We start from the raw sequence: 26,700 nt of genomic DNA, 5'->3' as shown, positions 1-26,700 counted from the left end.
ACATAGGCTTCTAGATGTTGTGGGACTCCAACCCCCATCAGCTGCAGCCAAAGCAGGCCATGGTTAGGTGGGGTGGTGGTGAAAGTTGCAGACCATCTGAAGGGCCACAGGTTCCCTAGTCTTGACCTCTAGCTCCCAAGACATTTAGCTACCTTGGATGCACCACACGGGCTCGTGGAAATAGGACTGCTATAGTCTTAGGGCAAAGGGGGCTCACTTGTGTTCCTCCAGATGTTGATGGATTACCATCCTTCCGCAGGGCCTGCAAGACAGAGTTGTTCCACCAGGCCTTTGGTCAGGGCGCAGTCTGACTCCCTCCTCTGGCAACCTGCTTAGAATCTTGCTTAATTAGTTGCCATTAATTTGATTTTAATTGATTTTTATAATGTAATATTTTTAGAATGTGTGAATATCTGATTGTTTGATTGTTGATTGTTGTTAGCCGCCCTGAGCCCGGCTTTGGCTGGGGAGGGCGGGATATAAATAAAATTTATTATTATTATTATTATTACTAGGACTGCCATATGTCTGAGTTTTCCTGGGCATGTCCGGAAATAACATTGTTGAAATGGTGTCCGAATTGGCAAATCCTGGACGTAAGGCAACTAGGGCAACTTTTTAAGAAGAATGCATAAAAAATACCCCCAAAGCCCAAAGACAAACATCTTTCCCCAAAAAGCTCAACTTTGTGTGGCCCCCTGAGAAGAAAGGTCAACAACGTTGTCTGGCAAACCCTAATTACTACCCCATGAGTCCTGACCACCAACTATGTAGAGTGGAGTTGATGGGAGTTGGGATGTTCAAATAATATGTGGAGGAGAGCCTATTGGCTACCTACTTGACCAATGAGTTACATGCCTCCCCTCTGTGTATGTGTGTGTGTATCTATCTATCATCTATCATCTATCTATCTATCTATCTATCTATCTATCATCTATCTATCTATCTATCTATCATCTATCATCTATCTATCTATATCTATCTATCTATCATCTATCATCTATCTATCTATCTATCTATCTATCTATCTATCTATCATCTCAACATGTGCCTTCAGGATTTGCCTTTACTGCAACAGGCACCATCCCTGAGCAACCAGCCCCTCCAAAATCTGAGCATCAGGAGTCCTGGTAACTCTAGTGGCAAGTGTAGTATCCAAGGCTTGAGTGAAACTGGCATCTTTTATGCCATGAAGAAGATTATTTGAGCCATCCCTCCACCTTTGTTTAGAAACTTCTCAACTCCTGGCATGAAGGCTGAAGCGGGGTTTGAAGCCTCCAGGACCTGGCCTGCGGTGATGATGTCATCACAATGCACCTGAACCTGGATGTGCCTGGTGTGCCAGAGGGCCACACTCCAGTGGTGGTGGGAAGAGCCAGAGGCATAATGTGGACCCTCCAACATCCCTCAGATGAAAATAGGGACATTTCTCACTCTACCCCAACTGACCCTCCTCAACCCCCCATTTTTTGCCCACCCGCCCTGGCAGTGCATTTCCCATCAGAAGAAGGGCAAGTGCCACCACTTCCATCATCCTGAGAAAACCCCTTCACCCCGATTTTATTTTATTCTTCGGTAGATTGACAAAAAGAGAAACAAGGCACGAATAAATAAATATTAGGAAAGGGCACAATTAACAAAGCATTTTAAAAATAAAAATAAACATCAAGACTCCTTGTGCTCCACTCCTCCTTTCTTCCCACCCAGGACGGCTCTGCCCTCTGCCTGCCCCTCAGAGCCGGTCCTCATGGTTTCTCATGGTCCTTGCTGGCAGTGGTCTCTTCTCCTCCTCACCTGCTCTCCAGCAATCGCTAAGAGCTGTCCGAGAATGGAGGCCAGCAGCGGCAGCCCTGGACAGGCAACAGGAAGCTCCCTCACAGCTGCTGAGGACAAGTACCAGCTCATTTTCCTTCCTTCCTGCAGCAGCAGCAGCAGCAGCAGCAGGGGGAAATGAAATAGGGACATTCCAGGATCACATCAGAAGCCGGGATGGCTTTTGTATTTCCAGGACTGTCCCTGGAAAATCGGGACACTTGGAGGGTTTGATAATGGGCCAAACAACATATGTTGAATTTTACCTTGCTACATTGGGCTACTTCCTACAGATGCTTTCACACCCCTCTCTGGTCTCCAACCAGGCATTATCCTCTGATATCCTCAAGGACAAATTCTAGCCAGACAAAACCACTCAAGGATAGTGCAAAAAAGGCAGGTGAAAGCCATGGCCTGAGGAAAGAGGAATGGCTGAAGAGGGATTATGGCCTGGGAAGAGACTCAAGGGCCAGGCAGAGAAGTTTGGAGGGCCACATTAGGCCCTTGGGTTTTATGGTCCCACCCCTCCATCTATAAAGGTCTGATACAAGTCCATCATGGAGCAGGCACAGATTGTAAGCACACCTTGGATTAAAAACATATTTATACCACTTTAACAGCCACGACTTTCCCCCAAAGAATCCTGGGAAGTGTAGTTGGTTGAGAGACCCCTCGCAGAGCTATAATTCCCAGGACACTTAAGAAACTACAGTTCCCAAGATTCTTTGAGAAAAGCCACAAGGGTTAAAGTGGGGCAAGTCTGCTTTGAATATATGGTGTGGATGTGACCGCAGACTCTGAAGGGCATTTTATTGATTGACTTCATGAAGATTTTAAGAAACCTCCTCAAAGCATTTTACAAAAGGAATAAAATAATGAAATCATCAGTTAAAAACAACAACAACGGTTAAAAACAACTATTTAACACATTCAAAAAATAATTAAAATCAACAACAAGCTACAAACCAGATTAAAGAACATGTCAACATTCTACATGTCTAGATAGGCTTGCCTGAATATATATATATACCCGTGAAAATCTACGAAAGCATATATATATATATATATATATATATATATATATATATATATATGTAAAGAGTACAGTCAAGAGTACAGTGATGTCAATAGGCAGGAGGTTCCAAAGATCAGTAGGGAGCCTGCACTGAAATAAATCCAGTAAAACCAAGGTTTCAAATCCACTGCTTAATTCTGGGGTATACCCGAGTTTGATATGAAATATTGTTTGCTGACTGTGGTCAAAAGCTGTTCTTTCTTACTAGTTTGCAAATGATGTTCGAAATAAAGCAGCTTTGTGCTTTTATGAATGCACCATTTCATCCCTCTTCCTCCTAATGCCCTTTGCCTTCCAGATTGACCTGTCGGCCTCGTAGCTTGTTCAGGGCATTCAGCATGTCCTCGTTCCGCAGGGTGTAGATGACTGGGTTGAGCAGGGGTGTGACCGCCGTGAAGAAGATAGAAACCACCTTGTCCGCAGCCAAACTCTTGGCCGGTCTGAGGTAGATGAAGATGCAGTGGCCCAGGAATAAGGTGACCACCGTTAGGTGAGCAGCGCAAGTCGACAGAGCCTTCCGCCGTCCTTCAGAAAAGCGGTTCCTCAAGGAAACGAGGATGACCACGTAGGAGACCACCAGAACAACAAAGCAGACCACCGAGATCACCCCCGAGTTGGAGACGATGAGGATTTCGAAGACGTAAGTGTTAGCGCAGGCCAGTTTGATGACCAAAGGGACGTCACAGAAGAAGTTGTCAATGCTGTTGGGGCCGCAGTAGGGCACATTGAGCGTCAACAGTGTCAGGGCTATGGAGTGCAGCAAACCGCCCAGCCACATGGCCACAGCCAACTGGAGGCAGACCCGGCGGCTCATGATGGTGCCGTAATGGAGGGGATTGCATATGGCGGCGTAGCGGTCGTAGGCCATGATGGTGAGGAGGAAGATCTCTGTGCAAGCGAAGAGGTGGAGGAAGAACATCTGGGCTATGCATTCCCCAAAGGAGATGGTCTTCGTCTCCGCTAGGAAGTCGGCGAGCATTTTGGGCATGACCACGGAAGAATGGCAGACGTCGATGAAGGAGAGGTTGCTGAGGAAGAAATACATGGGCGTGTGAAGATGTTGGTCGTAGATGATGGTGACGACAATGAGAATGTTGCCAACTAGGATCAGGGAGTAGATAGCTGTGAAGAAAACGAAGAGTGCCAGTTCGGTGCTGTGGCTAGTGGTCAAGCCTGACAGGACAAATGTCTTCACCGTAGTGACATTCTCTGGTACTGCATCCATCTCTGTGGCGGAGGCTGGAAGGGATGCAGGACAGAAACAGGGAGGATGAGAAACTGAAATTCTGATTGGCCTGGAATCTCTTTGGGTGAAAACACACAGAACCACCCCAAATATACAGGAAGAGGAGAGAGGACCTGATTTGTTTTTTTAAAGGAAAAGGAAGTTGAAATCTACTTTTGCCTGTGATTAGTGTTACGTGGCATTCAGAAACCTTGAATTTTTTATTTATTTTTTAAGCGAAAAAAACCAGCCGCAGACTCCCAGCAAAGGAAGAATGGATCCAAAAACGTACGGAATATGCAGAAATGGTGAAACGTACTGGATGAATAAGTAATCAAGATAACAAACTTTTGATAAAAGAATGGAAATGGTTTATTGAATATTTACAGTAAACAGATAAAAACACTGGCAGGATTATTGTAATAACCCGCAGTTACATAAGAGTATATATTGAAAAAAGATAAATAAACAAGTTAAGTGAATTTGGATATGCAGAAGGTATTAAAAATAAATTTAAGGAACCACAGAAAGAGGGGGAAGGAAGTCAAGTTTTAAAACAGGGGTCAGCAAACTTTTTCAGCAGGGGGCCGGTCCACTGTCCCTTAGACCTTGTGAGGGGCTGGACTATATTTTTTTGGGGGGGAAATGAACAAATTCCTATGCCCCACAAATAACCCAGAGATGCATTTTAAATAAAAGGACACATTCTACTCATGTAAAAACACGCTGATTCCCGGACCACCCGCAGGCCAGATTTAGAAGGTGATTGGGCAGGATCCGGCCCCCGGGCCTTAGTTTGCCTACCCATGTTTTAAAATGTAAAAATGATTGTAAAATCAGTGAAATGTATATATCTGAAAAGTATAAATAATAATAATTTCAAAAACCAGCCGCAGAGTTCAGATCTAGTTTGGAGCTGAGGCAGTGGGAGAGAGGAGGGTTAATTCCATCCTCTCTGCCATGTCCCTACTATGAGGAGGGGGAAAAGATATATGGTACTTATTTCTGTTGATAGACTTATGGATATGCCACCTTTTGAGTCATAGCTTGCCCGAGGAGGCTCAGAAACAAAAAAAGGTAGCATCCACTTTGGCCATGATTAAGAAGGCTAGATAAAAACAAATAACAGGGGCGAAGGGTCAGTCCTATGGCGAGATCTGCTGGGATGAGTAGCTTAAGATGCAGAGGATCTCCACCTCAACTGGCTGATTCCCAACCTGGGTTCAGCCAGAGATACAATGGCATAATTTCCTGGCTCAGCTGGCTAAATTGAGGCTGGTGTAAGTGACCAAAGGGGGGGGGTCTATGTGGAGCGTGGTGGGACCAGAGAGTGGGAAACCTAGGCTGGATCCTAAGAAAATTCTGCTCGATCATGTAACTGGGCAATCTGGTGTAAACTACTGTTTTAAAGGCTTGTTTCCCCTCTGTTAGGTGGAGGCAGACCTGCAGCAGGAACCCAGCTGCTGAACAGGGTTTGGATCTGGTGTAACTTTAGGCTGGCTTAATTTACACCAACCAGCTCCTTGTGCATAGGGTTGCTCCCTAGCAATCCTAAAAAAAGGACACTACTGCAAATGACAGAATAGAAAGAGCAAAAGAGAGGAAGGAAGGAAGGAAGGAAGGAAGGAAGGAGGGAATAAGTGTACCCCTCAATATGGCAATAATTCAGTCTAATGATGGATGAATCGCTCAATTTCAGTTTCTCTCAGTTTCTCCATTTTTTAGTCCTAAATTCATTTCTCCACATTTCTCGATTGGTTCATGATTTTTTCCCCTTTACAATAAGGTCCCTGCGAAAAGTCACCAGCATTTTTGTGCAAATTTCTCCTAACATACGTAAATTTGTGTGCTATTTTGCCTACATGTTATTCTCATTATGCTGGATCTCATTTCTGGATTTGGGTAGTGCAAATGAAGAATACACACGGCTCCCTTGATGAACAATGCATTGACACCCATTTAAAAATTAACAATTGCTAGGACTTGGCTAATTTGTCCCAGTTTTGGACCTCAGTGACAGGTGTGATTTCAAGTATGTTTCCATATAGAATTTCAACAGAGAAGTTTTGTTCATTTAAGATCTGGTCAAATCCATAGGGTAGATTTAAAGCACATCCAGAGCACATTGAAAGCACAGGACTTTCCCAACACATTCTAGAAACTGTAGTTTTCCACTTGCACAGCTGGAATTCCCAGCATCCTTAACAAATGACAGTTCCCAGGATTCTTTGGGGGGGGGATTAATGCACTTTAAATGTGCATTATACAGTATGTGCTTTCAGGGAATGCTGTGCACCTGCTCACAGAATCTCCAACCCTCCCTTCTGCAACTGAATGAATAAAATGTCACTTACATTTCTTTCTGGAGGTGCTGGAGGTTCTTAGGATGCAGATATTTTTGGACAGGCGTCTAACGTTCAATTTAAAAACAGTTTCTTCTGACTGCCTCTGAAGGCCACACAGATCAGCTTAAGGGAATCAGAGAGAAGAACTTGTAATTTCAATACTCTCTTCAAAGTGCGTTTTGATCCTTCCAAGCTGCCTTTCTAAGACAGTCCTAGCTGAATTTGCTTTGTATAAAATTGCTACTATAAAGTGTAGTCTTGGGCCAAATGAATAATTCTGCATATAAATTGCCTCTAAACCAACGTGAAGTTTAGATCCAGATCAGGTTTCTACATTTTGGTTTTCCTTTGGCATAATTCAAATATAGAAAGAATCCAAGTCTTCAGTTTCGTTCAAGTTTCGTTTCTTGAGAGACTTAAGGAGTTGTGGTTAAAGTAAGGACTACCCAACCCATAAGTAAGGGAAGCAAAAAGACTCATGACATGTTTCTTTGTCCCCTCTCGTTGCCAACTCTGGAGATCCTTTATGCTTTTCCTCCCTCAATATGCTTCTTATTCTGTCATAGCCAAGAATGTGTAACACCGATAGGAGCATCAAAGTGAGGATTGCAAGTTGAAGTTCTCACAATTAAGTCACAGGGGAGGTCTTACGCAAGCTGCCCCAAAGTTTTAGAAATGTCAAAGTTAAGCCTGGCGTTGCTTAACAAGCCCTCTTAGGTTTTGAGGAATCGTGTGTCAATTTGGACAGAGAACAACACAACAATTGCCCATAATTGCACAACGGAAACTCATCCAGTGTAACTCCATTAATGGCACAGGTCTAGAACAGGGGATGCAGTGAGGATCACTAGCTAGATAATTTTAACCAAAGGTGGGTGGATTAGGCCAAAAGCCCATCTTCTTCAATATCCCATTCTCACAGGTAACTTATCAGATGCTTCCAAGAAGCCTGCAAGCAGGACTTGAGAATCACAGTTCTTGAGAATTCCCAAGAACTGGTTTTCAGAGGCAGAATAAAAGCCTGAAAGGAAATGAAGTATGGCTGGGAGGTCCAGCAATGTTTGAGTTTGGCTGACCCTCTACCGGTCACCCAGTCTATACATGAACATGAAATTTATTATGGTCATAGACCATCTTGAGAAACACAAATGGAACTACAATCCCAAAAGCAAAACAAACATTCAAAACAATATACAACAATGGATTTTAAGTTTAAAAGCGTGATAGGCATATAAACACATAAAAACTTTAAAATAGACTACCTTAGAGAAATGACCCAAAGTCGCCCGTGGATCCGGGTTTGGGAATTTTCTTAACAAACTAGATTGAATCGAGGGACGGTCTGTGTCTACAGATCTGTGCGCAGAATCTGGCGACAATCCGGGTTGTTTTGTGGTCTTTGCCTAACAGGAGAAGATCAAATTTTTGCTTTACCGGGAGGTCAGCAAGCCTCACCAGCAGGGGGTCAATGGTTTCTCTTCATGCCTCATCATCTGAAAAATAGGTGTTCAGGGCTTCCTATATCCCCCAATGGACAGGCGCAAATTCTCTGGTCATATGGGACTTTTTAAAAGGTTCCTTCCAAGACCATCGAGGGCAGAGCTGAGCTTCTGGCAAGTGTAAAAGCCCTTCTTGCATTTTTGGATATATAAAAAAAGAGATATATAGCTGGTGCAGCTATATATCTCTCGATTTCTACAATTTTGTAGTCGGGGCACCTTAAGCAGTCCTGTTGTCTCTCGGTGTCTATAATTCTTTGTCTAACCATTGCTTTTGCTTGGCCCAGACAAAGTATGGTTGGGAGATCCAACAATGTTTGAGTTTGGCTGACCCTTTTCTGGTCACCCAGTCTATACCACTTCAGACTGCTGGTCTTCTATAGGGGGAAAGTCCTTGCATGCAGAAAGCTAGCACATGATGCAGGATATACCTGCAAAAAAAAAAAATGCTGTTCTGGAAGAACCTTTCTTTCTATGGGGTGGGCACATTTACAAGTGCCACATTGCCAAGTGCCTGTTTCACACTTAATGAAGGCTCAATCTTTAGTGTGCCTGTTCTCTGGAACTCCCTGCCACTGGATATTAGGCAGGCATTTCCTTGGTGCTGTTAATGTCTGCTAAAAATAGGCAAGCCTACACAGGCATGTAATTTTATTATGTACAGTGCATTTGTTTTAAAAATCTTTTGCATTTACATTTCCGTAATTTTGCTATGTCTTTCTGCTTTTACTGCCATTTTTAAAAACAAATATTATATACTATTCTGTGTAAACTGTGTAGAGATATATATTTTTTTAAAAAAACTAAGCAGTATATGAATCTTATTAAATGAATACAGTGGTACCTCGGGTTACAAACGCTTTGGGTTACAAACTCTTCAGGTTACAGATTCCGGTAACCGGGAAGTAGTGCCTCAGGTTTAAGAACTTTGCTTCAGGAAGAGAACAGAAAGCGTGCGGCGTTGGCACGGTATCAGCAGGAGGCCCCATTAGCTAAAGTAGTGCTTCAGGTTAAGAACAGTTTCAGGTTAAGAACGGACCTCCAGAATGAATTAAGTTCTTAACCAGAGGTACCACTGTAAAAGCTTTGTGTGGAGATGCCAGGAATTGATTGTGGGACCTTCTGAATGCAAAGCAGGTGCTCTGTCGCTGAGTGACAACCTTCCCTCAGCCACACTGCCACTCTTGTATAGACCTTTAAAGTAACACCGTGAAATCCTTCAGTTGTTTCTGGTGGCTGCAGGGATTTTGTTAGATTCCCTGCACAGTTTGTGCACCGAAATCCACCCCTCTGTACAGCAAGTGGAAGCCCCCCCCCTCCACAAAATACAGTGGTACTTAATTTGTTCTGGAGGTCCGTTCTTAACCTGAAACTGTTCTTAACCTGAAGCACCACTTTAGCTAATGGGGCCTCCTGTTGCTGCCGCGCCGCCAGAGCACGATTTCTGTTCTCATCCTGAAGCAAAGTTTTTAACCTGAGGTACTATTTCTGGTTTAGCAGAGTCTGTAACCTGAAGCGTATGTAACCCGAGGTACCACCGCAGTTTGAAATCCAAGCTAAAGTATGCAAGTCAAGTGGCATTTCTAGATGCATGTGTAAGTTTATTAAATACGCATTTTGTTCATCAACATTTGCTGCTCATGTTTATTTTCATTTGCTCCATATACAGAGTTTGCCAGGGGCCATGTTGGGGTCGATGGACACTTTGGCATTTAGAAGCTCTGACCCATAGGCTCTTGAAACGTAGCAGTGAACAGCAAGTCTCACCCAGTAACATAATAAGGATAAGTCTTTTGTGATAGCAGGAGTTCGAAATTTGATCAGGGGGATCAGGAAACTGTCTTAACTCATGTACCCAAGTTGAAAAGCTCTGAGTGGCAGGTTCTCCTCTATGTTCCAAACCTCACATTTTCATGATGAACCCATGGAAGATGTGCACAGCTTGAGATTCTTAGTGTTCCATGCCTGCTTGTCCGATTTCACCCTGGCTGTGGTGAGATTTCAACTAGGCCCTTCTCCCCACCTTAGAGAGCCAGTGTGGTGTAGTGGTTAAGAGCGGTAGTCTCATAATCTGGGGAACCGGGTTCGCGTCTCCGCAGCTGCTGGGTGACCTTGGGCTAGTCACACTTCTCTGCAGTCTCTCAGCCCCACTCACCTCACAGAGTGTTTGTTGTGGGGGAGGAAGGGAAAGGAGAATGTTAGCCGCTTTGAGACTCCTTCGGGTAGTGATAAAGTGGGATATCAAATCCAAACTCTTCTTCTTCTTCTACCTTCCCTCTGCACTTCCTCATAGTACAGTTGGACCCTCACTTTTTCTCCACCGTCACCTTCCTGCCAAACAGTTTGTTGAGCGCCTGCTTCATGTCCTCGTTCCTTAGCGTGTAGATGATGGGGTTGAGCAGAGGGGTGACGGCAGTGAAGAAGACCGACACCACCTTGTCCTCCGAGAAGCTGGTGGAGGGGCGGGAATAAATGAAGATGCAGTGCCCCAGGAAGAGGGTCACCACCGTGAGGTGGGCCGCGCATGTGGAGAGTGCCTTGCGCCGGCCTTCTGCAAAACGTTTGCGGAGGGAGACCAGGATGATGCCGTAGGAGACCACCAGGACCACGAAGCAGACCACGGAGATCAGCCCCGAGTTGGAAACAATGAGGATCTCAATGACGTAGGTGTCTGTGCATGCCAGCCTGATGACCGGGGGGACGTCACAGAAGAAGTTGTCGACCTTCTGGGGCCCACAGTAGGGTAGCTTGATGGTCATGCCAGTCAAGGCAAGAGAGTGCACTGTGCCACCCAACCAGATCGTGCCGGCCAGCAAGAGGCAGACCTTGTGGTTCATGATGGTGAGGTAATGCATCGGATTGCAGATGGCCACATAGCGGTCATAGGCCATGACGGTGAGGAGGAAGATCTCAGTGCAGGCAAAGAGGTGGAGGAAGAACATCTGGGCCACGCAGCCCCCAAAGGAGATGGTCTTTGCAGTTGAGAGGAAGTCAGCCAGCATCTTGGGCACAGTGACTGTGGCGTGGCAGACGTCGATGAAGGAGAGGTTGCTCAGGAAGAAGTACATGGGAGTGTGCAGCCCCTGGTTGTGGATGATGGTGACCACAATGAGAATATTGCCAGCTAAGGTGAGCAGGTAGACCACCAGGAAGACCACAAAGAGCACCAGCTGCGTCCCAGGGTCATTGGACAGCCCCACGAGGATGAACTCGGTCACCGAGGTCTGGTTTGGGGCTACCACAGTCCAGTTTGGAACCACATGTTCTTCCATTTCCGTTCTATAGAAAGGGAAAGAGCAGAAAAACATTTTGAGTGACCTAGAAGGTCCTTTATTATTTCATAAACTCTACATACTGTTTGACTGAAAAGAGAAACCCTCAGAGCTGTTTACAGATAGAATGGATTGAAGATATTTGATTTATACAAACTTGCAACATATGAACAGCTTGCATATGAACGCAGACTTGCCATGGACAAATTCAATGATATTTGGAATCCATTCTTACAAATACTGTAACAGGTGAAGATCTTCATAATATACAACTTTGTAAAGTACAGTCATACCTCTGGTTGCCTTCGTTTCATGTTGCGGATTTTTGGGTTGCGAACGCAGCAAACCCGGAAGTATATACTTCTGGGTTTCGCCATGCGCGCACAGAAGTGATCTGCGCGCTTCACACATGCGCAGAACCGCTCTATTGCGCTTCACGCACGTGCAGTAGCGACGCTCTACTTATGGACTTTTTGGGGTGCAAACAGACTTTTGGGGAAGCTCACAAAGAGGGCATGAAAGCAATGGCCCATTCCTACTGTTGGCTCCCTAGAAATTGTCCTCTAATGGCATAATTGCCTTTGACCATGGAGGTTCTATATAGCATGGTCAGTGTGATAGGAGAGGTTACTGGTTTGTTTCTAATTATGCATTTTATGTTTTTATATTGTAATTTTATATTGTGAACCGCCCTGATACCTGTGGGTACCCACAGGTATCAGGGCAGTATACAAATTTAAATAATAATAATAATGATATGCATTAAACATTTAAAGTACTGTAGTATCACACCATGCTTTCAAGCAAGTCATGGCTTCCCATAAAGAATACTGGGAACTGTAGTTTGTAAAGGGCGCTGAGCATTATTGGGAGGCCCCTGTTCCCACCATACAGCTGCAATTCTCAGAATTCCCCAGGTAGAGGGATTGACTGTTAAACCGCGCTGAGACTTGAAACAAAAGGCAGGATATTCTAGCCTGACAAAATCACTCAGGTTGGCTGCAGAGGAAGGGCTAGGAATGGGTGTGGTTGGGGAAGAGGGCATGGCCCATGGAAAACCCTGAGGGCCACACAGAGAGGCTTGGAGAGCCACCTTCAGCCACCAGCCCTGACGTTCTGCACCACAACCTGCCTCTTCTGACCAGCAGTGGCTCTCCAGGGCTTCACCAACATGCTTTCCCAGTCCTACCTAGAGATGCCAGGAATTGAATCTGGAACCTTCTACATGTAAATATATATTCTTTGGCACTGTGCTGCTGAACAGGGTGGATTTGATTTAAATCAAATCAATTTAAATCACAATTTAAACCACTAGTCAGTAAGACTTGATTTAAATCATTTTTTTGTACAGAAAGACTTATTCTTGCTGCTATAATCTTAATATTTACAAACAGATGAAGTTTTCATTTTCAGAATAATAAACTTTCAGAGTAGTTTTTACAGTTATATCAAAAATTACTGATTTGGTTATACTATTAGAAATACATAGACCGATAATTATGAAATTTTTGTGAGGTTTAATAAGTTAACTGTTTATGTTTGGACAACTTTTCTTCTGTACTTTATTGGAAGGAGAAAAATAATCATTTTCGTGATAACAATTTAAACAATTTATTTAACTAAAACAGTAACATTACACCATATGTATCCATGTTTGTTAACTGATGTGGTTAAACTTTTTTTTAAAAAAAACACCTTAGACTGAGTTTTAGCACACATGAAAAACTTAAAACAAATCCTTATTTCCTGATAAATCCTTTGGACTATAATGTAACTTAAATAGAAAACTATATTTAGAAAGATTTTTCCTCCAAAAGCATTTTATTTTAAAAATCCAATTTAAATAAAAAAATCCAATTAAAAAAAATAAAATCCGATTTAAATTTTTAAAATCCATTTAAAAACAAAAACAAAACCATTGATTTTTTTTAAAAAATCATTGATTTTTATCCACCCTGGTGCTGAATAATCCTGAATCCTGTTCTGCTTCTCCATATGGGTCACAATGATCTTCCTATCCACCCATGTATTCTGTCCCCTGTACACACATACCACCAACTCTTGGGTAAAGGTAAAGGACCCCTGACAGTTATGTCCAGTCGCAGATTACTCTGGGGTTGCAGCGCTCATCTCACTTTACTGGCCGAGGGAGCCGGCATTTGTCAGCAGACACTTTTTCTGGGTCATGTGGCCAACATGACTAAGCCGCTTCTGGTGAAAACAGAGCAGCGCACTGAAACGCTGTTTACCTTCCCGCTGGAGCGGTACCTATTTATCTACTTGCACTTTGACGTGCTTTCAAACTGCTAGGTGGGCAGGAGCTGGGACCAAGCAACAGGAGCTCACCCCGTTGCGGGGATTCGAACCGCCAACCTTCTGATCAGCAAGCCCTAGGCTCTATGGTTTAACCCACAGCGCCACCCAGGTCCCCTACCATGCACACACACAACTCTTCTGAGCCCCACTCCCTGGAAAAGGGTGCTTTGGTCACTGGCTGCAGAGGACGGAGCTGAACTGCTTCTCTCTCAGAACTACGATTCTCTCTGCAGAGAACTACAATTCCCAGAGTTCCATGTGAAGAAGAACTGGCCATTCTGATAATTTTAGCTCTGTGAGGGGAACAGGGGGCTACTAATAGCTCTCAGCTCCTCTTAAGAAACTACAGTTCCTTCCTGGGATTCTTTGGGAGAATCCCCCTCCTTTGAGAGAGGAGAGGAGAAGAAGGATTGTAAAGAGTAGTAAAGAAATAAGGCAATGCAGCCAGATTGCTTTCAAATGAAATATAGGTAATTGTTGCTATAGCTTCACTATGGTAACCATACAGGGGCCAAAGTATACCTTAATTCAGAGGTGGGTGGTAAGGGATGGGGGAGAGATTTGATTCAGGCCACATTTAAAGATGAACCTATTAACTTCACACTTTCTGAAACAATATAAGCATCGACACACAGCCATCCATCAAAATCCACACTTATCTAAATCTTGCTGTGAAGGTCTCCGGCCAACGAAGCTTTACTAAAATGCATATATTAGGGGAATGAACGTAACAGTAGAAATGACATACAAAAATGTGTTAATTAGGAGCAAGTGCTCGCAAAAATGTTTACTCTAGTCAAAACTGCACACAAAATCTGTTTCTTCAGAGAAATTCACACTGTTTAGCCCTCGCCATCCTTGAGATTTCCCCTATCAAAATCACACACAGAGAGAGCTGCTGTTAATTTTGCTGGAGAAAAATGAATCCAGATTTTTTTTTGTACATTGGGGCAAATGCAATAGGAGCTTTGGGTGTGCGTGTGTGTGATTTTGATGAGAAAAACTGCTTTGGGGAGCATTAAACACCTCTTTCCCCAGCACCACTCCCTGGTCTGAACTGCCTTCACACCCACATCCTTGTTTAAGATTTATCTTTAAAGAAGCAGAAGAAGAGGAGCAGGACAAGCTGATAAGGAGTCTATTTCAAACCTCCAAGAAAGTTATTTTAGTATCAACCAACCCCTAAATCTTTTCAAGTGATCCATGCTTTCAAATGATAAATAAAAAAAAGACCTGCAAGGTTGCAGTAGCCTCGGGAGTATAGCTGCCGTTCTCCACTGTTGTCTTCTGAAAAGTTTAAGAACCAGGTTGCAGCATTCCTTCTCTCAGGATATATAACCTTCTGCTGTTTTGCATCAATCCAGGCTCTTGCCAACTTCACTTTGTTGCAATTCTTTAGCAAGTCAGCCCCGCAGAGATCAGAACTCCTGACAGGCTCCACAAGGGAGATAGTTAGGACGTTCAAAACTTCCATGATGTTTTCGAACATTTGTACAGCACCGCTGTTCTCTGCAAGGGGAAGGAAAAAATGACTTTATTCTTTAATTTGGATGCTCTGCTGTTCTGATCCAATGTGATGTGCTTTTGTGCTGCCCGGTGAGGTGAGATATGAAGGAGCCCTTGAATAATGGTGGTGAGGGGGAGGCAAGAGCCCACAAGCCTGAGCCCCCCCCCAATTTCAACCTAATCATGCCCCTCCCCGAGATGTGGAACCTCTGGCCCTGCAGTTGTTGCTGGACTACAACTCCCATCATCCCTTGCTATTCTGCTTGGGACTGATGGGTGGCATCTCACTCTCAGGCCCGTGGGTGCCCACTGCCACAATGTGGGCATGTGATGTCACCCACACACATACAAAACTCCCTACCTGGAAAAGGGTGCCTTTCTCACTGGCTGCAGAAAACAGAGCTCAACTGTTTTTCTCTTGGAACAACAATTCTCTCCGCACAGAACTACAATTCCCAGAGTTCCATGTCAAGAAGAACTGGCCATTCTGATAATTTTAGCTCTGCAAGGGGAACAGGGGTCCCCTAACAGCTCTCAGCACCTCTCAACAAACATTTATTTATTGAATTTATATATTGCCCTATACCTGGAGTCTCAGGGCGGTTCACAAAATCAAAATATAAAACTACAAAATATATATTCAAAATAAAACCAACCCCCCCAAACCCCCACATTTTAAAAGGGCATAGGATGTAAATTGGATCAACCAAAGGCCTGATTAAAAAGAATCATTTTTGCCTGGTATCTAAAGGTGTGTAATGAAGGTGCCAGGTGAACTGCCCTGGGGAGAGCATTCCACAGACGGGGAGCCACTGCAGAGAAGGCCCTGTTCTCGTGTTGCCACCCTCCAGATCTCTTGAAGAGAAGGCTCACAAAGAAGGGCCTCAGAAGATGATCTCAGGGTCCGGGTAGGTTCATATGGAAAGAGGTGGTGCTTGAGGCATTGCGGTCCTGAGCTGTTTCAAGGTTTTAGAGGTCAAAACCAGCACTTTGAATTGTGCACAAAAACTGATTGGTAGCCAGTGCAGTTGGACCAGGATCGGTGTAATATGCTCAGGTTGCTCCAGTGAGCGACCTGGCCTCTGAATTCTGCACCAGCTGAAGTTTCCGAAGCGTCTTCAGAGGCAGCCCTACGTATAACGCATTGCAGTAATCTATCCTTCAGGTTAAATGTGTGGTGCAGATGGGGCCTAACAGTGAACGCTTGTGAATGCTTATGCAGCCAAACCAGCACCATCTACACAGAAGTGGCATGTATAATTAGGCTTGTTTAAAATAAAAAGGTGGTGGGTGGGGAACCCAGCAAAGCTCAGTGAGGACTGCTCAGAAGGCACAGAAAGCTTACTCTTCTTCTTTGGCGATCACTCATACCTGAGTAAGATTGTCTTCCATAAGCATGGTTTTAACAGTGACTCCATAAGCGACTGTGGAGGCCAATTCTGGATCCACACATCCTTCCACAGTGGGAACATAGGCTTCTGGGCGGGAGTTGATCACGGTGAGGGTTTGCCAAACGTGTCTTCCTCTTTGCACGTTTCTCCCCTTTGTTCTGAGAAGATTCAAAGATGCTTCGTCCTTCAAGCATCTTTGAAGCCCATGACACCTTGGGTAAAGGCTGTTCTGGAGCACTCACAGGCCAGTGTTTCCCAGTTGTCTGTGTTTATACTACATTTTAAAAAAAGTTTCCTTGAGAGAGTCTTGAAACCTCTTTTGCTGACCACCAGCATTACACTTTCCATTTTTAAGTTCGGAATAGAGTAGTTGCTTTGGAAGACAATAATCAGGCATCTGAATAACATGACCAGTCCAATGAAGTTGATGTTGAAGAATCATTGTGGCTGGGGGAAGCAATGCCTCTATATGCTTGCTGCCAGAAACCTCAGGTGGGGAGAAGGATATTGTGCTTGGGGACTGCTTGAGGGGGATGCGGGTGGCGCTGTGGTCTAAACCACAGAGCCTAGGGCTTGCCGATCAGAAGGTCGGCGGTTCGAATCCCCGCGATGGGGTGAGCTCCCGTTGTTTGGTCCCAGCTCCTGCCCACCTAGCAGTTTGAAAGCACGTCAAGTGCAAGTAGATAAATAGGTACCATTCCGATGAGAAGGTAAATGGCATTTCCGCGCACTGCTCTGGTTCACCAGAAGCGGCTTAGTCATGCTGGCCACATGACCTGGAAGCTGTCTGTGGAAAAAACGCCAGCTCCCTTGGCCTATAGAGCGAGATGAGCGCCGCAACCCCATAGTCGTCCGTAACTGGACCTAATGGTCAGGGGTACCTTTACCTTTTTACTGCTTGAGGATTCCCACAGGATGGCCACTGTGAGAACAGCATGCTGGACTAGATAGCTGATCCAGCAGGTCCTTCTTATGTTTTTAAAGAAGGAAGATACAAGTAGAGAGAGGAGGTGTTTATATTCACCCCCAACATCTGTTTCGAATTTTAGGTAAGCTTGGAGAATGCCAAAAGTGGCCACTAGGGGTCAGAAAACAACCAGGAATGATCAATGCCTTTTAAAATTTTGTGATAAGGAAGGATAAAATTCTGGAAAAAAAGAGGACGAAGAGGAGATGAAGGTGTTGATTGAAACAGAATGAGAGGCTTCTGATCTCATTAGAGGGCCTGCCAGTGTCCCAACATCAAATTACATCATGGACATCACAGCCCATGACAATGAGAAATGTAAGCCTTCTACATGTTTCATGTAACTATTTCTGATGATAACTTCCCTAGCCATTCTCTGTCTCACACATTGGATCTAGAAAAGCAAGAGGTTGTGTTATCCGCAAGTTACAGCAACTGAAGGTACAGGCACCCCTTTAATGCTTGGTGTGGGTTGAACAGGTTGCGCTCCTCCCTTCACCCCAGCTTGAAACATGGACCTCCTTTTTAATTTTTTACCACACCTGTTCATCCTTTTCCTTCCCTCATTCCAAGGAATTCTGCCCCTGTAAATGGAGGTTAAAACATGTTTTCTAACAATTGTTAAATCTGTTGTTCTAAACACACAGAGGCCAATTCCGCTCAGCATGAGAGCATAGCTGTCAACATTTTCCCCTTTTTAAGGGAAATACCCTTATTCCGAATAGGATTCCTCGCAAGAAATGGGAAAAGTTGACAGCTATGCATGAGAGTCATTTGGAGACCCCGATTCACCTCACGGAGCTCCAGTTCCCAGAATTCCCTGGGAAGAGGGGTTGATTGTTAAACCACTCTTAGCACCCTTAACAAAGTCCAGCACCCAGTAATTTTGGGGGGATGCCTTGTCCATTTAAAGTGATATGATATTGTTATAAATGTGTGTTGAAGAGGGGGCCAACTTCTACTCTTCTTGACTTTAAAGGGACAGCTTTTTCTTTCCCACATGTTAGACACGGAAGCAGGGTGCTACAAATATCATACAAATATCATAGGAGCAGTGCTATTAGTGGTGTGGGGTTGTTTAACCCTTTCATCCATACTGTTTCCCTGTTTTAAGTTACACCCCCCCCCCGCACCTGCTATATAAGAAAACTACAACAGATTCCACAATTGGTCATGAGTTGTACGTAGAATGTTCTGGATCATTCCTGTTTTCAGCTTTAAGAAGGGGAAACAGGGTGAAAGCAAAGCATCGGGTTGTGGTGGTGGTTTGTGGTGTACCGAGATCAGCAGGCTTTTCAGAGCAATACAGGAAACTCCTTTTCTGTCATAATGTGGTGATCTTTTGACAGAAGGATCTGTTAAGAGCTAGGGGCCACCAGACACCCTCCTCATTTCAGCAGAACAGCTACTCTTCAGCTTTGAGCCGAAAGATGTTCCTGGCCCTGCTCTTCACAATTGGTGAGCCTGCTATTTGCTCTTGAAGTCTAGCTCATCCTGTGAACAGTTGTTTGTTAAGGATGCTGAATGTCATTAGGAGACCCTTATTCCCTTCAAAGATACAATGTTATGGACTCCGAGTATATTTCATACAATTACTGCAATGGTTTAACTATCAATCCTCTTTGACAGGGAAGTCTGAGAACTGTACTTCTGTGAGGTGAATAGGGAGCTGCCCATCAACATTCAGCACCCTTAACAAATTACAGCACCTAGAATTCTTCAGGGGAAGCCATGACTGTTTCAAGTGCTATCATAGTGCTTTCAATGTACGGTGTGGCCCGAGTCAAACCATATGTCCATCTAGCCTCGGACTAGGCAAGGTGCTGTCCTCCAGATATTGTTGGTGCTCAACTCCCATCATTTCTGATCAGGCAGAGGGCCTTCTTGGTAGTGGCGCCCACCCCGTGGAATGGCCTCCCATCAGATGTCAAGGACATAAGTAACTGCACAACCTTTAGAAGACATCACAAGGCAGCCCTGTATTGGGAGGTTTTTAATGTTTAATGTTTTATTATGTTTTTGTATATGCTGGGAGTTGCTCAGAGTGGCTGGGGCAACCCAGTACAAATAATACTATTATTATTATTATTATTATTCATGCTGGCTGGGGCTGATGGGAGTTGTGGTCCAGGAACAACTCTGGGGGGCGCCATGTAAGCTATGCCTGATCTAGTCCAATACTCTGACCAGCAATAGCTTTCTAGGGTCTTAGACAGAGATTGTTCCAGTCCATCTAGGTCCATATTGTCTACATCAACTGGCAGAGGCTCTCCAGGATTTCAGACAGAATGTCTCTCCCAGTCCTACCTGTAGATGCTGTGAGAGATTGAACCCGGGACTTTCTGCACCCCCAGTGAGTTACAGCCCTTCCTTCAGCACCCTCTTCCTATAATCACCGTCTCTTTCCACACAGTGGCTCAGTGCTTTGTCTTTGGCCAAGTCATGCAACCTGAGAAAGTCTTCTCCTTGGAAGGAGGCAAGATCCTGATTGACTGCACTCAAAACCTAAGTGCGTCCCACGACACGATGTATTGGTACAAGCAGGCTGGGAGCACAATGTCCTACTTGGGACACGGCTATGATGGAAAGTCTGTTGCAGCTGCTGAGGAGTTCATGCTAGACGTGATCAAAGAATCTCGCTGTGCCACGCTGAAAAAAGACGTGGCAAGACTGAGCGACGCTGCTGTATACTTCTGTGCCATGAGTAACACAGTGGAAGGAAGCCAGGCGCCATCTGCACAAAAGCTACCAGCCTGCTCAGTGTTGCTGTTGGAGCAGAATCTCAGCACAGTGCCCTGCCGTGGATACCATTGACAGGATCCTAGAGTTGGAAGGACCCTCAAAGGTTTTCCAGTCCACCCTCCTGTCAGTAAACAGCTGCTATAGCATCCCTGAAAGGCGGCCAGTCAACTTCTAATGGAGAAGAGTCCATTTCTTTCCAAGACACTCTGATCCACTGTCAACCAGAAGGATGTAAGAAGAGGTTGCTGGATCAGATGAAAGGTCTTTCAGGTCCAGCATTCTGAGTTCCATCCAATGCTTACCCCAGCGTAGACCCACTGAAGTTAATGAACATGACTTTTTGGACTACTTAAAGAAATGCTACCATATGACGAACTCGCGAGCAGGATTTGAGCCATGAGCAACGTAAGTAATAAGATTATAATATTGAGGTTATGATTTAGTAGGTAGAAGACAGGGCAGCAGAAGTGAAGAAACAGCAATTTGATGGAAAACTGGGTGGGAAATTAACAAAAATAAGCAAAAAGATGTAATTGTGTTTTGATTGTACAGTGGACGCACTGATCCATGTTCGCAACCCGCAGTGTTCGCAACCCGCGTCTGCGCATGTGCGGGTTGCGATTTGGTGCTCCTGCGCATGCGCAACTGCCGAAACCTGGAAGTAACCCGTTTTGGTACTTACAGGTTTCGGAGGTCTGTAACCCCAAAAAACCAGCCTGAAGCGGCTGTAACCCAAGGTATGACTGAATATGTTATGTTGAAACTTAATAAAATATAGTTGGAAAAAAGAAGTTAATGAACATGATTAAGTCCATGAATTTCAGTGGGCGCACTCTGAATAAGACTTAGTTGGGTAGAACCCTTTGTTCCCACAGTCCAGATGGCTACTTCAAGGGTAAAAGGTAAAAGGCAAAGGACCCCTGGATGGTTGCCAAGTCAAAGGTGACTATGGGGTGTGGCGCTCATCTCGCTTTCAGACCGAGGGAATTGGTGTTTGTCCACAAACAGCTTTCCGGGTCATGTGGTCAGCAGGACTAAACTGCTTCTGGTGCAACTGGACACTGTGACGGAAACCAGAGCACACGGAAACACCATTTACCTTCCCACTACAGTGGTACCTATTTATCTATTTGTACTAGTGTGCTTTTGAAGTGCTAGGTTGGCAGGAGCTGGAGGAATGGGAGCTCACTCAGTCGCAGGGATTCAAACTGCCGACCTTCTGATCAGCAAGCCCAAGAGGCTCAGTGGTTTAGACCACAGCGCCACTCGCATCCACTCCAAGGGTAACCAATGCTGTTGGACTGCAGCTCCCATCTGGTCTGGCATACTTTTCTCACAGTGGCCAACCAGATGCATATAGGAAGCCTGCAAGGAGGGCAGGAGTTCAGCAGTGCTCTCCACAATTCTGATTCCAAGCAACAGGTTTTCAGAGGCATGCTGCCTGTGACATTGTACATAGCCATCATGGCCTTTGTGCATCCTTCACAACCTTTAGAGGTCACATGTAACTCCTTTGCTTTCCTATCAAGTCACTAATCCTTAAAACTGGAGATGATCATTTCCTTGGAGAGTGCTAAGGGTGCCACAGAGATCTTTTAAAGGCCCCAGGCTTTGTTTGACAGCCTCCCCATCCATTTTACAGGCAGCTAATTAACTGTTCAAAACAACTGATGCAACACTGCTGGTGATTTCATTGAGCACTGCCATGAGACAGGGAGACTGGAAGGCATTCTCCAGAGTCTCAAATCCCTACAGAAGGACACAGAAGATGTAAAGATGCCTCCAGAAGACTGGGGCTGTTCAGACTTTCAGAACCTGCAACGCAGGAGATCTGCATTTTTACTGAACTGCTGTAAGAGCAAAGTAGATTTTCTTGTGAAAGAAAGAAGGGAAGACGCCCGCTCTGATCAATCATTAGAAGTTTTATTTCAAGGAAACAGGTGCTGGTGGTGGGCTGAGATGATAAGATTTAGCATCAGAGAGAAGAACTAAGTAATGCAGTAACTCCCTGTCTTCGATGCATGCAGGGTAAGAGAATATTTCTTTTCTCCTGCTCCTTTTCTTTGTTGTTCAAATGCTTTTTAAACATCTACCTTTCCTTATTTAAAAGGTCCCATTTTGCTGCAGTTACCAAATGCATTTGCCCTGTTCTTTGGTACAAACTGGCTGAATGGCTTGCAAAGGTCAATGATCCTACTCTTCCGCTTGCAATCTAGGAGGGATGACACAAAGGGAAAAAGGGATAGGAAGGGAGGAGGGAAAACAAACAAACTCAGGTGCTAGTTCAGGGTGCGGTCCTCCAGATGTTCTCTTCATCCGTGACTATTGGCCATGCTGGCAAGGGCTGATGGGAGTTGGAGCTTAATAAAAAGACCTGGTAGCACACATGTTTCTCACCATTGAGGGCTCATCTGGACTTCCTTTTGTGCCATGTTTCTAGGAATAGGTCCATACGTCAAAGAGCCACAAAGCTGGGATAGCTCAGCTGGTAGACTTTTAATCTCAGGGTTGTGAGATTTCACCTTGGGTGAAAAATTCCTGCATTGCAGGGCATTGGCAGGCATGTCCAACAGGCGGATTGTGATCTACCGGTAGATCACTGGACGTCTGTGGTAGATCACTGGTAAATCACTGGCTCCCCCCCAAAACACTCAACAACCTTGGCTCCCCTAAAAAATGCTCAACAACCTGAACCCCCCAAAACAGGGCTTTCCCTCCTAAAAAAAGAAGCTCAACAACTTTGACCTGAGCCCCCCCAAAATGGGGTTGATCACTGTCAGTTTTTAACTCTGTGAGAAGATCGCAGTCTCTTGGGAGCTGGCCATCCCTAGATTAGATCATCCACATGGTGTCTTCCAACTCCATGATTCTATGATATCTGAGCACTTTTTTTTTGTCCTGCTGCTTTCCGGATGAAAAAAACTGCTCTTTACTGCTGAATTGGAGCAAACAGCAATATGTGGAAAATCCAAATTGTCATTTGTTCTGATTCAGCATTCGGAACAGGTTTGTACAGGGAATGCACTGGGACACGACGCTTTAACACATGCCTAGAAAGCTCAGGGCAAGTGTGGATGAGCCCAGAATTAGTTCTTAATTAAAATAGCCTTCTTCCCTTCTCTCCTTCTGCTGAAACTGCTTCCAGGTGACAATTGATGGAGAGAGCAGCCTGCCAGAGCTGGCTTCTCAGCAGAATTTCCCTCACTCTAGCTCTGCTGCAGCCTGATTCAGGATAATTGCCTTTACTGCATTATTATTCATATATAACTTCTGCATTTGCAAAATCCATTTAAAATCTTCACTTTGGTGAAATACTTGCAGAATTACCCCAGGCTCTTAGCTGCTGGAGGCACCTAATTTAGCCTTGATCACCCACTCCAGCTGCTACAACCTGCCCTTTTGATGAGGTGGGCAGCTTCCCATTTTAGAGATGGAGGAACTGAGGCCAAAGGGTGCACAGTGAATTCATGGCACGGATTTCTGCAGGGCTAATTCTGGAATGATTCCCATGGAGTGTGCTGAAAGCTTGATAGCAAAATGGGTGCTTTGCCTGAAGATTATCAGGAAAAGATCTGTGAACGAGATTCCGCAGAAACAGGCACAGTTCACACATTTATGCACATTGCTGGACACCCCAGCACTTTACAGCCTAATCCTAAAAATGCTTACCTAGTGCAAATCCTATTGGCTTACTCAGAAGTAAGTTCTAAGAGGTTGTAGCCTGACACTATGCAAGCTTACTCAGAAATAAGAGTTCAAAGGGATCTGCAGTCCAATTGATGCTCCAATCTGTTTTACAGCCTCTCCTCTCCCTTCCACTGCTCACTTGTTTCCAGCGCCCAACCCCTGGTGCTTTCCTTCCCTCAGCTGCTATTCATTCCAGGCTCTGCCTTATAGTGTGTCCCTCCTATGTCAGATAGCCAGTCAGGACAGGAGGAAGAAGATGAGCTAGGGCTCTTATCTGCAACTCCTCCAATAATATCTAGAGCTGACTCTGGGTTTATATGCTTGACAAAAGCTGCAAATGGTTCAATGCTCCAGGTAGGGTTGGGGAAGACTTCTGTTTGAAACCTTGGAGAATTACTTCCAGCTCCTGTAAAATGGGGAAGCTTCCAGATGTTGACTACAAGTCCCATCATCCTTGTCCATCAGCCATGCAGGCTGGGTCTAATGAGAGTTGAGATTCCATCAACATCTGGAGCGCTACAGATTCCTCACAACAGATGTAGATCCTATGCAACTCAGTATCCTAAATAGTTTCGCTGCATTTCTGAAGAATTGATCAAGACTGTGTGTTTTTTCTCTCCCCCCCCAACCAAAAAACATCCCTTTAGCAACATGGTTGGATCTGAAATGCGAAACCACACTGTAATCTTGGAATTCATTCTCCTTGGCATCCCCCACACCGAAGGCATACACAACATCCTCTTTGCCGTCTTTCTATCTTTCTACCTCGTCACTTTGCTCGGCAACCTCCTCATCCTCTCTGCCATCATCACTGATGCTCGCCTCCACACTCCCATGTACTGGTTCCTCTGCAATCTCTCTGTGGTAGACCTGGGCTTCTCCTCCATCAGCACTCCCAAGTTCCTGGCCAACATCTGGGCAGGGAGCAGAACCATCTCCTTAGGCGGATGCATGTGCCAGGTCTTCTTCTACCACTTCCTGGGAAGCACCGAGTGCCTCCTCTACACAGTCATGGCCTATGATCGCTATGCTGCCATCTGCCACCCACTGAGGTACACAGTCATCATGAACCGGAAAGTGTGTGCCCTTCTGGCAGCGGGCACATGGTTCACTAGTTCGTTCCATGCCACCATTTTGACCAGCTTGACCTTCACGTTGCCTTACTGCAGAACCAACGAGGTGGACTACTTCTTGTGCGACATCTTCCCAGTGGTCAAGCTAGCCTGCGCCGACACCTACATCATCGAGACGGTGAGCTTCACCAACATCGGCATGGTGCCCATGGCCTGCTTCTGTCTCATCCTCACATCTTACATCAGAATTGCCGTCTCGGTCCTGAAGATGCGCTCGGCGGAAAGCCGGCGCAAGGCAGCTTCCACCTGCGCGTCCCATTTGACTGTCGTTTGCTTCTTCTTTGGGCCTTGTGCTCTCCTCTACACCCAGCCGTCCCTGAGCGATGTGCTAGCTACACCCATCCAGATTTTCTGCAATGTGGTCACCCCAATGTTGAACCCCATCATCTACACTCTGCGGAACAAGGAGGTTCAGGCAGCTTTCAAGAGGATGAAGGGTGCTTAGATCCTTTCCGTTGAAGAGGAGGAAACAAATTGGAAACAGAACATCAGATTAAGCTTCTCAACCTCTGGTTGGCACAATATGAAAAGTCCGCTCCACTTCCTAGTGGGGAGGAGTTGTGGTGGACCACGTGGCCACCCACTCTCCCCCGGGGTGGCGGACGAAGGGGTGGCGGCATTGCCCTGGGGATCCTGGCTGCGTCACCACTCAGCCAGCCAATCTGCTGGCTGGTGGGGTTGTGGCCGGGACCATTTAAACGGAGGCGTGAGCTGGAGGGCTTCCTCTTGGCTCGCTCCTTCAATCTCCCGCCCTTCCTCCCTTTTCACAGGTTTTCATTGGCCTTGCTATGGACCTTGGTTGGTCGCTGTTGAGGGGCCTGGTAGGAATTTTTCCACTTGACAAAATTTGCACGGCCATTTGGTTTTCACCTACCTCATACCAATCGTCACAACTTTGTAAGGTTTGTGGTTAGGCATTTTTTGATCTTTTGATGGGGGAGAGGAGGTGTGGCCATCACCTGCCCCTCCAAGCTTAAGGGTATTCTGTTAAAGGAATCTGGGGGTGTGGATCTTGTCTGAAGCCTGGGGTGGGGCTAGGGCCATGACACAACCCCATCAGGAACACCTGGGGGAGCTTGAGTTGGTTTGCATCGACAGGGCTCCCCCTTCTGGTGGTTTACCCTTACCGGACTCCCTGCACAGCAGGCAAGAGTCAGATATAGTTGGGTCCATTCAATACCTAAGCCAATTACTGCTCACATTCTGTAATCAGTAAATTTGTGGCCTAAATTTGCCCAATAACATTAACCTAATATCTGTGTCCTGGTGTGTTTTATTCCTCAACGAGGGGTGGTTGCGGGGTCTAGACACGCAACATGAGGGGACATTGCTTTTCCAGAGATTGGGATCCTCAGGCCTGGGAGCAAAATACAGCCCTGCAGACCTCACGATGTGACCTTCAAGGCTCTTCTCAGGCCATGTCCCTTCCCAGGCCACATCCCCTTTCTCAGGAAGTGCTTTTGATTGTTTGGAATGTGTCTGAGATAAGGCCCAGTGAAGCAAGATTATTTAGCAAGGAGGAGAGGAATAAAAACAATTATTATTATTCATCATCTATTATAGCAGGTGAATCTCAAGGGATGTCCAGAGCGCTGTCTGGTCCTGTTGTGTTGGGTGACTTTCAGTTCGTAAGGCTCAATCATGTCAACAAACTGCTTGGATCGGTCAGGGCGATCACTTGTGCTCTAGACCCTTGCGCTTCTTGACTGATTAAAAGTACAATGGTACCT

At 45.3% G+C, this 26,700-nt stretch overlaps 3 protein-coding genes across 3 annotated transcripts; 1 reads left to right on the top strand and 2 right to left on the bottom strand.

Annotated features, from left to right (window-relative positions):
- Nucleotides 1-3,148: 3,148 nt before the first annotated feature.
- On the bottom strand, nt 3,149-6,578 carry LOC309326616 (olfactory receptor 4E1-like). Its single transcript, XM_081835485.1, has 2 exons — nt 6,467-6,578; nt 3,149-4,126 (listed from the first exon to the last, which is right to left on the bottom strand). The coding sequence occupies exon 2, from the start codon at nt 4,110-4,112 to the stop codon at nt 3,165-3,167; it is 948 nt and encodes a 315-aa protein (XP_081691611.1). The 5' UTR covers nt 4,113-4,126; nt 6,467-6,578; the 3' UTR covers nt 3,149-3,164.
- Nucleotides 6,579-9,631: 3,053 nt separating this feature from the next.
- LOC309326609 (olfactory receptor 4E1-like) lies at nt 9,632-14,896 on the bottom strand. Its single transcript, XM_081835477.1, has 3 exons — nt 14,778-14,896; nt 10,227-11,235; nt 9,632-9,979 (listed from the first exon to the last, which is right to left on the bottom strand). Exon 2 carries the CDS (start codon nt 11,226-11,228, stop codon nt 10,263-10,265), a length of 966 nt encoding a protein of 321 aa, XP_081691603.1. The 5' UTR covers nt 11,229-11,235; nt 14,778-14,896; the 3' UTR covers nt 9,632-9,979; nt 10,227-10,262.
- Nucleotides 14,897-24,503: 9,607 nt separating this feature from the next.
- LOC309326635 (olfactory receptor 10D3-like) lies at nt 24,504-25,415 on the top strand (the record flags this gene model as incomplete). Its single annotated transcript, XM_081835506.1, has 1 exon — nt 24,504-25,415. The coding sequence occupies one exon, from the start codon at nt 24,504-24,506 to the stop codon at nt 25,413-25,415; it is 912 nt and encodes a 303-aa protein (XP_081691632.1).
- Nucleotides 25,416-26,700: the final 1,285 nt, after the last annotated feature.

This window comes from Podarcis erhardii (assembly GCF_964252035.2).
Source record: "Podarcis erhardii genome assembly, chromosome: 13".
Classification (NCBI taxonomy): Eukaryota; Metazoa; Chordata; class Lepidosauria; order Squamata; family Lacertidae; genus Podarcis; species Podarcis erhardii.
The sequence above is the reverse complement of the archived record's forward strand: the minus strand, read 5'-3'. Positions and strand labels throughout refer to the sequence as shown.